The sequence below is a fragment of the Manihot esculenta genome, chromosome 1 (genome assembly GCF_001659605.2).
Source record: "Manihot esculenta cultivar AM560-2 chromosome 1, M.esculenta_v8, whole genome shotgun sequence".
Classification (NCBI taxonomy): domain Eukaryota; kingdom Viridiplantae; phylum Streptophyta; class Magnoliopsida; order Malpighiales; family Euphorbiaceae; genus Manihot; species Manihot esculenta.
In genome coordinates, this window is record NC_035161.2 from 36654078 (window position 1) to 36669796 (window position 15719).

General features: G+C 34.8%; 3 protein-coding genes and 1 non-coding gene across 5 annotated transcripts; 1 reads left to right on the top strand and 3 right to left on the bottom strand.

The window, feature by feature from the left end:
• Positions 1-3337: 3337 nt before the first annotated feature.
• TRNAA-AGC lies at positions 3338-3410 on the bottom strand. Its single transcript has one exon. It is a non-coding gene; the product is annotated as a tRNA-Ala (tRNA).
• Positions 3411-3794: 384 nt separating this feature from the next.
• LOC122724913 (protein NRT1/ PTR FAMILY 4.6-like) lies at positions 3795-8181 on the bottom strand. The gene is made up of 5 exons (XM_043961140.1): positions 8077-8181; positions 7838-7949; positions 7481-7698; positions 5231-5318; positions 3795-4973 (listed from the first exon to the last, which is right to left on the bottom strand). The coding sequence occupies exons 1-5, from the start codon at positions 8077-8079 to the stop codon at positions 4003-4005; spliced, it is 1392 nt and encodes a 463-aa protein (XP_043817075.1). The 5' UTR covers positions 8080-8181; the 3' UTR covers positions 3795-4002.
• Positions 8182-8314: 133 nt separating this feature from the next.
• On the top strand, positions 8315-10823 carry LOC122724711 (protein TWIN LOV 1-like). Of its 2 annotated transcripts, none has more exons than XR_006352163.1 (5): positions 8315-8476; positions 8637-8716; positions 8854-8889; positions 8996-9059; positions 10483-10823. XR_006352163.1 is itself a non-coding variant. In XM_043960504.1 (5 exons), the coding sequence occupies exons 1-5, from the start codon at positions 8392-8394 to the stop codon at positions 10549-10551; spliced, it is 354 nt and encodes a 117-aa protein (XP_043816439.1). In that variant the 5' UTR covers positions 8315-8391; the 3' UTR covers positions 10552-10819. The 2 variants fall into 2 exon arrangements, 1 of the variants encoding a protein (XP_043816439.1); XM_043960504.1 differs by having other exon boundaries at positions 8854-8909; positions 10483-10819.
• Positions 10824-11208: 385 nt separating this feature from the next.
• LOC110610585 (protein NRT1/ PTR FAMILY 4.6) lies at positions 11209-15238 on the bottom strand. Its single transcript, XM_043960477.1, has 5 exons — positions 15141-15238; positions 14904-15015; positions 14554-14771; positions 12510-12950; positions 11209-12404 (listed from the first exon to the last, which is right to left on the bottom strand). Exons 1-5 carry the CDS (start codon positions 15141-15143, stop codon positions 11406-11408), a joined length of 1773 nt encoding a protein of 590 aa, XP_043816412.1. The 5' UTR covers positions 15144-15238; the 3' UTR covers positions 11209-11405.
• Positions 15239-15719: the final 481 nt, after the last annotated feature.

Genomic DNA, 15719 nt, shown 5'->3' on the forward strand with positions numbered 1-15719 from the left:
AAATTTTATTTTTTTTAAAAAAAATGATTTTAATAATATTAACAAGATAATTTTATAATTTTTACTAAGTATCGTTGAAATCCTAAAATATATTAATTTGAACAGTCTCTATCAGGATGATTTTATTGGATTCCCCCTTGTGAATTTTACAAGGCTTGGGAGATTCAACGGTAATAATTACTTTTTCATTGGTTTTGTATCAATTTCATCCGATTTTGGCATTAATTAATAAGAAGTCAAGCCTATTTTGTATTACTTTGTTTTAGCTGCGGCTGTTAATTTAACGAGGCTTTATTTGCTTTTCTTTATTTATATATAGCTATCTTAGTTTTATTCCGCTATTTAGTAGTAACAATGTTATGGAGTAATTAACTATTTGAGTGCAATGCATGCGCTGGTTGATAACATCAATAAAATTTTCACTTAAGAGACATTAGATTGAATTTTTAAAGTTCTAGTAGTGTTAAGAATGTGTCTGTATAGAATTTTCACTTAAGAGACATCAAATTGAATTTTTAAAGTTTTAATAGTGTTAAGAATGTGTCTGTATTTCCTTTTCCACATAATTTCATTATATTGTGGAGTATAAGGACAAGATTTTTAGTGAATGATGTTTTTATTGGTGAGCAAAGAGCTGCAAGAATGAGTTAAAAATTCTCTGTCATTATCTGTCATAATGGTTTTAATGGTGGTATTGAATTGAGTCTTCACCATGTTGATGAAGTGTTTAGTCAGATTAAAGGATTAACCCTTTAGATGTATCATAAAAGTTTAGACTATCCTACTATAATCATCTATAATGGTAAGGAAAAATCTAGCACCAGTAATAGAGCTAGTCTTATAGCGTCACCATATGTCTATATGGATCAAATCAAACGGTTTTGAAGCCAAAGTATGGCTTATAGGAAAAGGCAGTCTTGATTGTTTTGCCAGAGGATAAACAGGACAATAAGTTATAAGATTATCACTAATATTTATACCATTGATATGTTTGAGTTTACTAACAGATACATGACCTAGTTTATCATGCAGATCAATCATAGTCACAACACGATCATATACATGTTTAGAAGATATGAAGCTTTCTTTATTAGAATCAATTACAGGAAGCATGATATTTAGTATGAAGATCAAGACTAGAATTCATGATCTAATGTAAGCAGTGTTTAATATCATATGAGAGAAACTTATCTGATTTAGCCTGGAAAGATCTCCTTATTTCTTTCCTATGACCACCACTTTCTTATTCAGTAGGGCCTGTATGACGCAATAACGATGGCATATTACTACACAATAAGTGTAGCTATTCACCAGTTAACTAATAAATATAAAGTTGTATTAAAAGTGAGGGACATAGAAAACATCATTAAGCATCATTTTCTCAAACAGATTTAGCTTTTCAGTATTTGTATTGTGTTCTCATCTAGAAAGCAAACAAATATATATTTATGCAAAGGGTGCAAGGAAGTGATCAGTATTTTATTTGAATACATGTTATTTGTGGCTCTAATATCTAGAATCCAATCAATATTATTATATAATTGTGCATAGCAAGTTTTAAAAGCATTGGACTTACGAGTAAAACCCATGAAATGAGAATATGGTTCAACAGAGGTACTTGGGGTTTGAACATCCTTGCCATTCACAAGCTGAGTAACTTCTTACTTTAATGAACTTAACATAAATATTAGTTCATTGATTCTGCTTGTTATGTCAGGGTAGTCCAAAGGATTATACTCTCTAGTGCTATCTCCCTCTACAGTAGCCACCATTCTGGTATTTTTATATCCTTTAACTAGTTGTGTGCCAGTCTTGTTCTTTATTTTAAACCAATCAAGGTATCCAATTAATTTGAGGCACATTTCTCGTATGTGTCCATCCATGTTACAGAAAGTGCAGTGCTCCCTTTTTATGTTCGACTTTCTTGGTCTTATTTGGGTTTGAGAGTGTGTCTTATTGAACAACACAAGGGACTCCGAACTGTCATTCATGGCTCTCAAAATCTCTCTTTGGGATTCAAATTCCACAACCATTGAATAAGTTTTGTTTACTGTTGGTAAGAGATCCATTCCCAAGATTTAATTTCTTACAGATCCAAAAGCCTCATTCAAACCCATTAGAAACTGCATAAGTCTATTTCTATTTGTTATTTCTATAATGGCTCTAGGAGCCCCATAGATGCAAGTAGGGAGAGTTTTTATAGAGCTAAGCTTATCCCAAAGTCTCTTTAGCTTAGTAAAATAGATGGAGACAGAAGCATTCTCTTAAGATATAAGAGAAATTTTTCGATGCAACTCATATATCATAAGACCATTGCATTCTCCATATTTTTCACAGAACTACTCTAGCCAGAGGTCTATGGCAGAGGCAATATAGATGAAACCATCCATATCAGTTCTTTGGAGATGGAGTTAAGAATTCAATATGTGACCATGAAATCAGATCTTTTCTTTGCTGCTTTTTACTGGCTTTAAAAGAGAAAAATAATATTCACCCTGAAACTTGATCATATCATCTTGTAAAGGATTTGATGGTTTCTTTTGATATTGCTTTGCCCGTATGTGAAAAAAGAAAAAAAAAAATTTATATATATATATATGTAGAGAGAGAGAGAGAGGATTCATGCGTGTTTCAGCTATTAGATTTAGAAAATGGAATTGTTGAACTAAGACAAATTACTTATATGAGCTTTATAAATCTGTACTCAAACAAGAAACCTAATACAGTGTCAGGCATAAAAAGGGGAAGTGGACGCCGATTATTTGCACTGGGCTCCGATGCTGGGCTCCATATAATTAGAAGGTATCGAGCATCAGTCGTGCCTAGGGCCACCAAATTATGAATTCAGAACGTATGGAAATTTTTTTTTTTTTCAAATTGGAAGTTAATTAAATCAAAATAAAGTAATTAAAAAAAAAAAAGACTCGGAAGCTAAATTAGATGATGCTTTAAGTTGGTTAGCGATGATATAAATACTCCAAAGAAAAAAGATCTTTCAGTGTTAGAATCCATTGATGGAGAATCAGCCACAAGAGCAAACGATTTGGTAAGAATTCATTTGGTAATTAATTTGGGTCATCACTGATCAGGGAGCATGTAAATGGATCATTACAGCAAATAAACCAATAATCAACCTTACATACTTGCATCTACCCACCGACCTATATAAAGAAAGCTGCTTCCTGTACTTTTCTCCTCTAATACGAAAACCCTCTTAACCCTCTCTTTCAATTAACCTTCAAACAACAAACAAGCCCATGAGTCATCATCTTTGAGGGAACGGACAAAAATGGTGAAAGGGGGAAAAAGAAAAAGAAAGAATTAAATAAAGATTGGATGGAGATGCGGGGTATCGATCCCCGTACCTCTCGCATGCTAAGCGAGCGCTCTACCATCTGAGCTACATCCCCGCTAATGGCTTAAATTCCCTGACGCAATACCCTTCTACTTCCTTCACAAAGGTACAAGATGACGATGTTTGTTTTCAGCATTTAACGCTTGCACTGCCAGTTAAATGATATTTACGACGGTAATTCTTGGTATTGGGTTCTTATGGCGTTATATGGACTTGGCATGAAGAACAAGACAATGATCATTGTCATGGATATGATTTTGTTAATATGCTGTTAATTCTTAGATTGGTCACAGAGGAATTGAGTTCTAATCCTGAAATTTATTCAGATTAACATATGATGCTTTTTTTTGTGTGTGTAATATTTTCGCTAATATTTGCTGCTTTGGTCAGGTTATCCATTCTGCTGTTCCTTATTTAGAAAAGTTGTAGATGATGGTGCTTAAGAAAACGAGAATTGCATTAGTTAACATTGGACAAGAGCCGCTATTACAAGAGAAACAGTTATTACACGATAAAATTACTCTAAAGCTTTTCCATGTATTGGCCGGTAATGAAGATCTTGCGATTGATCTTATATACAGCCAAGAGGTTGTTCAGCGCAACCATTTATCATCTGGTATAAACAGAGCAAAGAGGCCAGTCATTATCTATGTTGAATGCGTAAATTGGCTTTGCCAGCCACTTCTTGTTGATCTATACTTGTACCAGTTGGCCCAGAGAAGGTAATGCAAGAAATTCACAGCACTTAGCACGCACATCAGCCAGTAGAATCGTTCCAGTTGATAGTAATTTATGTTGTCGCCAGAGAGCCATGGTCTGCGTGTAGAGTTACCTGTAATACTATTTACTATTGATACAATTACTGAGCTCAGGTAGTAACCCATGGCCAAGGAAGCCCAAGAAAGAGAAGTTGCTAAGGATCTCATGCTTGTGGGTGCCTCTGTAAAGAGAAATTCCATCAGCCCTGCCAATGTGAAGAGATCTGCTGATCCCAAGAATAAGTACTGGAAAGCAATCCAGAAGAATGTGATGGGTAATGGATCATTCGAGTCTAGTAGTCCTGAATTTGTAGCAACTTTCTTCCGCTTGATTTCAACCAGCGCAACAACTCCCATTGCTATTACAGAAAGAACTAAACCAATGCCAATTCTTTGCAGATGAGTGATGCCCATTTCAGATTTGGTCACTTTCCTAGCGAATGGGATAATGAAATGGTCGTAAATGGGTGCTAGGATCATAATGAAGATTACCGGAAAAAAGGGAAGGGAAGCTGGGGGAACTTTCAAGGAACCAAGCTTGGTGCTCATGGTGGCAGCTTGTTGTACAGAAAATGTGGAGAGCTGAGCCAGGCAGCAAGTGAGCATGATGGTGCAAGAAAATATTGGTAGGATTTTTATCACAACCTTAACTTCCTCAACTTGCTGTACTGTGCATTCTAGAGAAGAATGGACTTGCCTTTTCACCACCGCTCTGTTAAGAAAGCTGAAGCTTTTTGTTAAAGTTTCAGTACCGGGTGCCATTTCTTTGGCATTTTCTTTTGATTCTTGGCTGGCATGGGTTGGACTGATAGGACTTGCATTTTGATTCTTTTGATTCTTGGATGGCCATGGGTTACTACCTGAGCTCAGTAATTGTATCAATAGTAAATAGTATTACAGGTAACTCTACACGCAGACCATGACCAGGTAACTCTACACATAAATTACTATCAACTGGAACGATTCTACTGGCTGATGTGCGTGCTAAGTGCTGTGAATTTCTTGCATTACCTTCTCTGGGCCAACTGGTACAAGTATAGATCAACAAGAAGTGGCTGGCAAAGCCAATTTACGCATTCAACATAGATAATGACTGGCCTCTTTGCTCTGTTTATACCAGATGATAAATGGTTGCGCTGAACAACCTCTTGGCTGTATATAAGATCAATCGCAAGATCTTCATTACCGGCCAATACATGGAAAAGCTTTAGAGTAATTTTATCGTGTAATAACTGTTTCTCTTGTAATAGCGGCTCTTGTTAGGAATGTAAACGGGTAGGGTATCTGCAAAATTGAGATTATCCAAACCTGAATCCGATTATATATACAATTTCTGAATCCGTCCCAAATCCGTTTAATATTTTATTTTTATTATCCGAACCCGTCCGGAACCCGTTTAATAATACCCACACAATACACGAACCCGATTTTTTAAATTCAATTGAATGAGAAAAAATGTCAAATAAACTACACCTAACAGTTGCAAATCCAGCAGTGACAAGAACCAACAATTCAGCAACCCAGCAAATAATGATTTATAATTATATAATCAGATTAATTTCATAAATTCTAAAAATCAACAGTATTACATTAATCAAATAGCAAATAATTAGATTTTTTAACAGTATCCAAATAATTAGATAAATAATTCATAAATTCTAAAAATATTTAATAGCAACTTAAAATTTTTCAAGAACATACACACAAAAGATCTTGATTATCAAAAAATTTGATTGTAAACCTGAAGAGAGTTACAGAAGATGTCGTCGACACCGATTGAGGAGGGGAAGGGTTGTCTCTAGCATCAGTGAAGTGGAGGAGAGAAGCGTCAATTGAAAAGAGTAGATGTCACCGACTGGAGAGAGGGAATGAAATATCGCCGATACCGACCGAGGAGAGGGAAGAGTTGTCTCCAACTGGGAAGTCGGAGATGTCGCCGCTGGAGAGAGAAGGCGATATCGCTGACTGGGGAGATCGCTGACTGGGGAGAGGAAGGAGACGTCGCCGGTGCCAACTGGGCTGCCGGCAGTCGTCAGTGAAGTGGGGGAGAGGCGTGACTGAGAACTATGGGAAGGGAAGCGAGGGAGAGAGGCGCCGACGGAGAGAGGAAAGCAGAGTAAAATTAAAAAAGGAATTAGGGATTAGGGTTACTTCATTTAGTTTTGTTAGTATAGGTAATCGGGTTCGGGTAACGGGTATCCGATCACCTAAACCCGAACCCTACCCGAATTCGAGACTGGTAAAATTTTTCAAATCCGAACCCGCCCAAATCCGTTTTGTAAAAACCCAAATCCGTCCTAATAGGGTTTGGACGGATCGAGTATCCGTAAAAACCCGCCCGCTTGACATCCCTAGACTTATGGATTATATGCTGTGATTAATTGCGAAACCCTGCATGCAGATGCTACTTATCGTCATCACCTTCTATAGTAACCTTCTTTCAATCTTTTATTACATAAAATAAACATTTATCCCTTATTTAAAATTAAAAATTTCATCAAAATACAATTTAATTTAATTAATTTTTTATTTGAAATGTAAGGATTAATTTTCTTTTTAGTCAATAAAATTTTTATTTTCAAAAAAATAAATAAAATTTATAAGAATTCTTTTTTTTATAGAATAAATTATAACAAATAAAGAGATAATAGTTAAATTAATTATATCAATCAAACAATGGTAAATTTTCTAACATTATTCACTACTTTGTGAATATTGAATATTAGAATATTATGTAATGAATTTAAGAAAAAAAACTTATTTTGATGATAAGTTTAACCATGGAGGTTTGAGGGCATGGTTTTCCTGAGGAAAAAGTTCAAAGTTCTGCAACCAAGCAAGTCGCTGTAGAAAGGTAGAACCTGATTACCTCGCAGCGCTGACTCTTCTTTAAGATGATCTGCAACTCTTAGGATATATAAGCTTTTTACTATTTAATTATTTATTTATTTACACCATATATATTTAACTTCACACCATTTCAAGATTAGCCGCCAATAAGAATTATCCAATTAACAAAATATATTATTATTATTATCCTTTAATTAATTAATTCTTTCCAATTGGCACAAAAAAAAAACATAAAAATACTAGGTTACCAATATCCTAAACTAGGTTAATTATGGACTAAAACTTGTGTTGCAATGCGAGAACCAATCTGAAAACTAATTTTGTAAACATTTTCCGAGTGGGGTTTGCTGCATCACCACTCTGTCCTCTAGAAATTTGAGAATCATCAAATGCATGGTTTCCAATTTTATGAAAGAAAATGAAAAGGCAAGAAGAGAGAAAGGAAACGACAGACGCAATTCCTCCAGTAACTAACAGAAAACTAAGTTACAAGAGAGGGAAAGAGAGATGTCTTTACCAGAAATTCGATGGCTGCACTTATCAGGTATATGGTATAAGTAGTGAAAAAAGCATCTGAGAGAAAACCACCGAGAAGTGCCAAAAGGAAAGAAGTTCCCGTGAAATTCGTGACATTATTGGCCGATACAGATGGAGACAAATGCATGTACTCTGATAGATACATCACCAAGTTGCTTGCATTTGCCAGAAATGCCAGGTTCTCCAATATCTCCACAACTGCATGCCAACAAATTTAAAACCCCATCATTTTCCTTCTCTTCTTTTTTTTTTTTTTTTTTTTCTTTCAAACAACAAAATATACAAAGCCAAAAGCAAGTGTGGAATGCTAAAGAAGAAGAAGAAGCATAGAACAGACCCAATACGAAGGAGGCAGCAAGCATGCCTCCATGACGGCCTCTGAGGGCAGGCCTGTTCCTCCAGTCCACATAGCCATCCCATCTAGCCAGCTGCTCTTCGTTTTCTTGTTCCTGCACATATAGACAAAAAAGAAAAACTCATGAGGGTACACCAAAATATGTATAAGACCAATTATATAAAATACATGAATGAGAGAGAGAGAGAGAGAGAGAGAGACTAAAAGGAAGAGGAACCCACCATCTCTATCTCTCTCTTGGTGTTGAGAATTTGGATCTTGGGTGAGAGGAGTTGTTGAATATAAAGAAAGAGTGATGACTGGTTGAGGTTTTAAAGACCCAAAAGATATAGAACAAGACAATTCCTCTTTATAAATTTCCACATCAAAATGAGCTGTTTTGCATGATATTCATTTTTTTTTTCTATTTAAAGAGGAATTTTTTTTGTATTGTGAGTTCTTTCAAATTCCTCTGTATGTTCTTTTTCTGTTTTTAAAAAAAAAAATTATCTTTACAAGATTGGTAACGCTTCTGCTCTGTGTTTTTCGCCACATGTATGCATTTTTGCATTTGCAGGACGGAGCCACACTTGCCAGATATGCCTATAGTTTATGCAAGTGATGCCTTCTTGGAATTGACAGGTGCGCCTGTGCTGTTATGATTTTGATACTTGTCGAATATGCCAACTTTTTCCTGCTTAGTGTCATTGACTGACGTAGTTTTATCTTTAACTTAAAAGCGTAAGAATCTTTGATCCATGTGAAATTGCTCAGCTACTTGTGTCATTTTGTTATGCTGTAGGTTATGCTAGGAATGAAGTTTTGGGGCGCAACTGTAGATTTTTAAGCGGAGTTGAAACAAATTCGTCAGTTCTTCAGAAGGTACAAATTTCTTGTTTTTCTTTTTTCATCTAGTTGTATTATTTAAATGCCTATGTTGTGACTTAATATGGGTTTTTTGACTGATAACTTGTGTTATTGATGATTTATTTTTATTTTTTGCTTTTTAATTTTTCCAGATAACAGAAAGCATTCAAACTGAGCAAGCATGCACAGTACGTATCTTAAATTACAGGTTCATACTTTTTAACTATTTTTCCAGTGTTTCAATGGAATGGAGTTTTATTCATGGTTCTCAATAATTGTTTTCTCTTTTACCAGGAAGAATAAGAGTACATTTTGGAACCTTCTTCACATATCGCCTGTCCGAAATGCTACAGGCAAGGTACTTTGCATGCACTAATTTCTTTTATTGCCTTTCATATATTTATTGTTGAAATGTGCTCTCATCTAAGAGAAAAGGTAGCCCAAAGTTAGATCCTTTTGCAGATGAGCCAGAATGCGACTTGACTCATATAAGTGAACAATAGAAGTTTATTTCATTTTATTTGTTCTAGTCAATTTTGCACTTTGTTTTATTTGACTTTTCATATGATTGTCCAATAGCGGTAAATCTCTTTTACTGTAGACACTGAACTTCATGTCTTGTATTTGGTTGTCAAATTGTCATGAAACGGTTTAGAATGACTTAATTTTAGTAAAATTTAGGAAAAACTTCTTACATTTCTCTAGGTTTTCAGGCATTGCTAGTACAAGAACCTCCAAATTGCAAAAGAATCCTTAAGGAGGTTAGGGATTTCAATCAGTGTTTTTGTTTCCATCTGTCTGTTTCTCTGTGTGGGATTTATACCTATTGTTGATTATATGCAAATTCTAGAAAGTCAATATGCACAAGGTGCCCTTTAATGTTCTGAATTGGGAAATGGGTGGTGCTGAATCATCTTCTTTTGTATGTGGACAAGAAATATTTAGAAAATCTAAATGTTTATATGGCTGTTGTATTTGCTACTAATTGTTTTAAAAAATATGGCTTTTCAATAGAGTGGGACTTTGATGGAGTGAAGAAAGGAATGTAACAGGAAATAAGGTCAAACTAGAATAAAGGCAAGTCTAGACAATGAGAATGATGATTCAGATTAATAGACTCAGGAATCTCATACAAGGAAACCCTCAAGATTTCAATACAAGGAAAAATGATTCAAACTAGAAGACAAACAAGGCTAGGCCTCCCAGGAAGGAACCTCCCGAAGCAGAGAATAGTCTGCCCTCTATTTTCACGAGCGAATCCGCGATGGTCCTCTCCTCTCCCTAACGCTTTTTAATGAAGCCTATCTTTGTATTTTAGTGGCCAGCTGTCTAACCACCTGCCTCAGGAAGTAACAACCTTCATGCCAGCACCCCCTTTTTGATTCTTCTGGAATATACTAATAATTTCGTGGGCCCAGGAGATTTTTGATGCAGCTGCCTATCAGACTTTTTCCACTAACATTTGTGCTAAACCCATAACCTCATCATTGAAGTAGAATAAACATCCTTTTTCCCATCATCTTCCTCTCGTCTCAACCCTGTTGCTTCCCCCTTTCTTTCTTGTAACTCCATTGGTCTCTCTCACAATCTCTCTGTGTGTGTATGTATATTTGTGTGTCTCTGTCTCTCTCAAAAATAGCCAGTTCTTCAATTTATAGTTTGAAGTTTGCTCTTTATTTTCCAAATGCTGATAAAGAGATCTCAGCATGTTTTCTCAATTAGATTAACAACAAAATCTATCGCCTTTTCATTGCCTGAGAAACATGATTTTCCTATGATAGGATGGTCTGCCACTGCCAGCGCTCTCCTGCTGCCAAAAGGGGTCCCACGTCACCCTTAGAGATTTATGATTGATCATTAGCCTGTGCTTTATCCAGCATCAGTCAGTGATTCTAACCTTGTTCTCTAACTTTGTTCACCATCCAACCATCATACTCAAAACAAGCACAAACGCAGTATTTGGACAAACAATGGACTGCACTTTTTCTGGAAAGTAACATGTACCAAACTTGTGGTATTTGGGTGGATTTGTTTCTAAAACCTGATGAAAAAATTCCTCTTTATAAATTTTCACATCGAAATGAGCTGTTTTGCCTGATATTCATTTTTTTTTCTATTTAGAGAGGAATTTTTTCATCAGATTTTATTGAGAGTAATTTCCTTCCGTTAATCAATTGCTCACTTGAAATTATATATAAATGGTTTAATATCAGATTTATTAATTTAAAAAAAGAATCAATGATATTAACATTGTAGCGAAAGATGGAAAGTAAACATACCATAAAGAAATATAAAATTTTTATATTTGGAAGGAGGATTTGATGCTTAGTGTCTGTATATCTTTTTGGCTTGTTTTGGAAAATTAATATATATCCATCCTTCTTAATTAACCAAGCAGTTAAAATAGAAATTTCTTAATGGTGATTCAAAAATATTCCTACTTATATAATAGGCTTATATAATAGGTTTAATATATAGTGTCTGTATATATAATTCGGATTTGTGGATACCCTACCCTTTTACATCCCTAACAAGAGCCGCTATTACAAGAGAAACAGTTATTACATGATAAAATTACTCTAAAGCTTTTCCATGTATTGGCCGGTAATGAAGATCTTGCGATTGATCTTATATACAGCCAAGAGGTTGTTCAGCGCAACCATTTATCATCTGGTATAAACAGAGCAAAGAGGCCAGTCATTATCTATGTTGAATGCGTAAATTGGCTTTGCCAGCCACTTCTTGTTGATCTATACTTGTACCAGTTGGCCCAGAGAAGGTAATGCAAGAAATTCACAGCACTTAGCACGCACATCAGCCAGTAGAATCGTTCCAGTTGATAGTAATTTATGTTGTCGCCAGAGAGCCATGGTCTGCGTGTAGAGTTACCTGTAATATTATTTACTATTGATACAATTACTGAGCTCAGGTAGTAACCCATGGCCAAGGAAGCCCAAGAAAGAGAAGTTGCTAAGGATCTCATGCTTGTGGGTGCCTCTGTAAAGAGAAATTCCATCAGCCCTGCCAATGTGAAGAGATCTGCTGATCCCAAGAATAAGTACTGGAAAGCAATCCAGAAGAATGTGATGGGTAATGGATCATTCGAGTCTAGTAGTCCTGAATTTGTAGCAACTTTCTTCCGCTTGATTCCAACCAGCGCAGCAACTCCCATTGCTATTACAGAAAGAACTAAACCAATGCCAATTCTTTGCAGATGAGTTATGCCCATTTCAGATTTGGTCACTTTCCTAGCGAATGGGATAATGAAATGGTCGTAAATGGGTGCTAGGATCATAATGAAGATTACCGGAAAAAAGGGAAGGGAAGCTGGGGGAACTTTCAAGGAACCAAGCTTGGTGTTCATGGTGGCAGCTTGTTGTACAGAAAATGTGGAGAGCTGAGCCAGGCAGCAACTGAGCATGATGGTGCAAGAAAATATTGGTAGAATTTTTATCACAACTTTAACTTCCTCAACTTGCTGTACTGTGCATTCTAGAGAAGAATGGACTTGCCTTTTCACCACCGCTCTGTTAAGAAAGCTGAAGCTTTTTGTTAAAGTTTCAGTACCGGGTGCCATTTCTTTGGAATTTTCTTTTGATTCTTCGCTGGCCTGGGTTGGACTGATAGGACTTGCATTCAGGTTTGCTATGGCATTGCTGGGAGTGCTGCTTATGAAAGTAGTAATAGCAGCAACGATCAAAACCTGTTAAAAAAAAAAAAAGTGGTCAATTACATGAAAAAAATAATGAAAATTTACGCAGCAGTTCAACGTGTTAGCCAGAAAGTCCATAAGAAACCTGTAGTATACCTTGAAAATGGTTGTGAGGGGACTTCCAGAAGGGATCTTATTCCTGTAAGTGGGTGAACCAGCGAGGAAGATAGGGATAGATAGAAAGATTACAATGGTGGATACTCCAAAACCCCACACCCACCCTTTGTTGTCCTCTAGCCACACAACGAAAGTTACTGCAATGAGGCCTCCGCAAGCAAGACAGAAGATGAAGTAATTGAAGAAGGTCGATCTCTGCTTCCTTCCTTGTGGGGTGCTTTCATCAAATTGCTCTGCCCCATGTGCTGCAAGTGAACCCTTTATCCCGCCAACTCCAAGGGCCACCATATAGAGCCCTAAAAACAGCATTGCAGCCTTTGCACCAGTTACTTCTTGGCATGGGACGTTGGGGTTAGCTGGGTCACATGCCGGTGGTTTTAGCGAAGGTGAGCGAGCTTGCACAATGAGTGTCACCAACCCCTGTAACGATCAAAATTCAACATTTATAATCGTAATCAGCATTCAGTAATACAGAATCGAGCTGAGGCCTCAAATTTCCAAAAGTGTCAACATCAGGCAAATTATTTTATACAAATGTTGATGCTTTGGATATAATAAAAAAAAATTAAGTCATTTTTACATGAAACGGATTAATATTTCTAGACTTATAACTTCATAACATTTTTAAATTATGTATTCATAAAGATTATTAGCATTATTTATTTTAATGCTGCAATTAAGTAACCAAAAATATATTTTTTTGAAAAAATAATTGTTTAATATTTACCCAATTATACACGTGGAAAGGACAAATTCATTGTCACGCAAACAGTTGGTGAACTTGAGACAACTATAAGGCTGTGAAGAAAAAGACAAGTATAGATATTAAGGGATATTTAAAAAGAAAAAAAGAAGTTTCTATTAGTACTCTATGGCTCATGGGCCCTTTCCCTTATCAGGACTCTCTCTAATCGGATAAGTTGCATAACTAGTCTTATGGATTATATGCACTGATTAATTGCGAAACCCTACATGCAGATGCTACTTATCATCATCACCTTCTATAGTAACCTTCTTTCAATCTTTTACTACATAAAACAAACATTTATCCCTTATTTAAAATTAAAAATTTCATAAAAATACAATTTAATTTATTAATTTTCTTTTTAATTTATAAAATTTTATAAGAATTTATTTTATTTTTTTTATAAAATAAATCATAACAAAGATAATAGTTAAATTAATTATATAAATCAAATAATGGTAAATTTTCTAAAATTATTCACTACTTGGTGAATTTTCTAACATTATTCACTATTTTGTGAATATTGAATATTATGTAATGAATTTAAGAAAAAAACTTATTTTGATGATAAGTTTAACCATGGAGGTTTTGAGGGCATGGTTTTCCTGAGGAAAAATAAGTTAAAAGTTCTGCAACCAAGCAAGTTGCTGTAGAAAGGTAGAAGCTGATTACCTCGCAGCACTCTTCTTTTAAGATGACCTGCAACTCTTAGGATATATATATATATATATATATATATATATATATATATATATATATATATATATATAAAAGCTTTTCACTATTTAATTATTTATTTATTTACACCATATATATTTACTTCACACCATTTCAAGATTAGCCGCCAATAAGAATTATCCGATTAACAAAATATATTATTATTATTATTATCCTTTCATTCTTTCCACTTGGCACAAAAAAAAAAAAAAAAAAAAAAAACCCTCAAAAGCGAGTAATGATTAAAACATAAAAATACTAGGTTACCAATATCCTAAACTAGGTTAATTATGGACTAAAACTTCTGTTGCAATGCGAGAACCAATCTGAAAAATAATTTTGTAAACATTTTCCGAGTGGGGTTTGCTGCATCACCACACTCTGGTGTTCGGGCTGAGAAAGTACTGTTCTCTAGAAATTTGAGAATCATCAAATGCATGGTTTCCAATTTTATGAAAGAAAATGAAAACGCAAGAAGAGAGAAAGGAAACGACAGACCCAATTCCTCCAGTAACTAACAGAAAACTAAGTTACAAGAGAGGGAGAGAGAGATATCTTTACCAGAAATTCGATGGCTGCACTTATCAGGTATATGGTATAATTAGTGAAAAAAGCATCTGAGAGAAAACCACCAAGAAGGGCTAAAAGGAAAGAAGTTCCCATGAAATTCGTGACATTATTGGCCGATACAGATGGAGACAAATGCATGTACTCTGATAGATACATCACCAAGTTGCTTGCATTTGCCAGAAATGCCAGGTTCTCCAATATCTCCACAACTGCATGCCAACAAATTTAAAACCCCATCATTTTCCTTCTCTTCTTTTTTTTTTTTTCTTTCAAACAACAAAATATACAAAGCCAAAAGCAAGTGTGGAATGCTGAAGAAGAAGAAGAAGCATAGAACAGACCCAATACGAAGGAGGCAGCAAGCATGCCTCCATGACGGCCTCTGAGGGCAGGCCTGTTCCTCCAGTCCACATAGCCATCCCATCTAGCCAGCTGCTCTTCGTTTTCTTGTTCCTGCACATATAGACAAAAAAGAAAAACTCATGAGGGTACACCAAAATATGTATAAGACCAATTATATAAAATACATGAATGAGAGAGAGAGAGAGAGAGAGAGACTAAAAGGAAGAGGAACCCACCATCTCTATCTCTCTCTTGGTGTTGAGAATTTGGATCTTGGGTGAGAGGAGTTGTTGAATATAAAGAAAGAGTGATGACTGGTTGAGGTTTTAAAGACCCAAAAGATATAGAATAAGACAAAATATATCCTGGACCCATTATAAAATGGACTTAATTTCATCCTTTTAGCCTGAATTATTATTATTATTACTACTAAATGATAAATTACTTCATCGAGTTTTAATTAATATTATTTAATTAAAATAATATAAAAAAATATGATAAAAATTAAAAATTTTATTAAAATTTTTTAAAATTTAAAAGGTGAATTTTTAATAATTAAAAAATACTATTTGTAATAAAAAAATTAATATATAAAATTATAAAAATATTTTTTAAAAATATTTAAAATATAAAATAAACCATTTAAATCATCAAATTTTTATATTGAATTTTGTAATAAATTTATGATTTTTATTATTTTTTTAAAAATCATGCATGGCAAAAGTCACTTTTTAAAAATGTATCATGAATTTTATATATGATATTTGGTTGGGCACTCCATTTTTCAAATATTGACGTGTTAAAGAAAAAAGGGA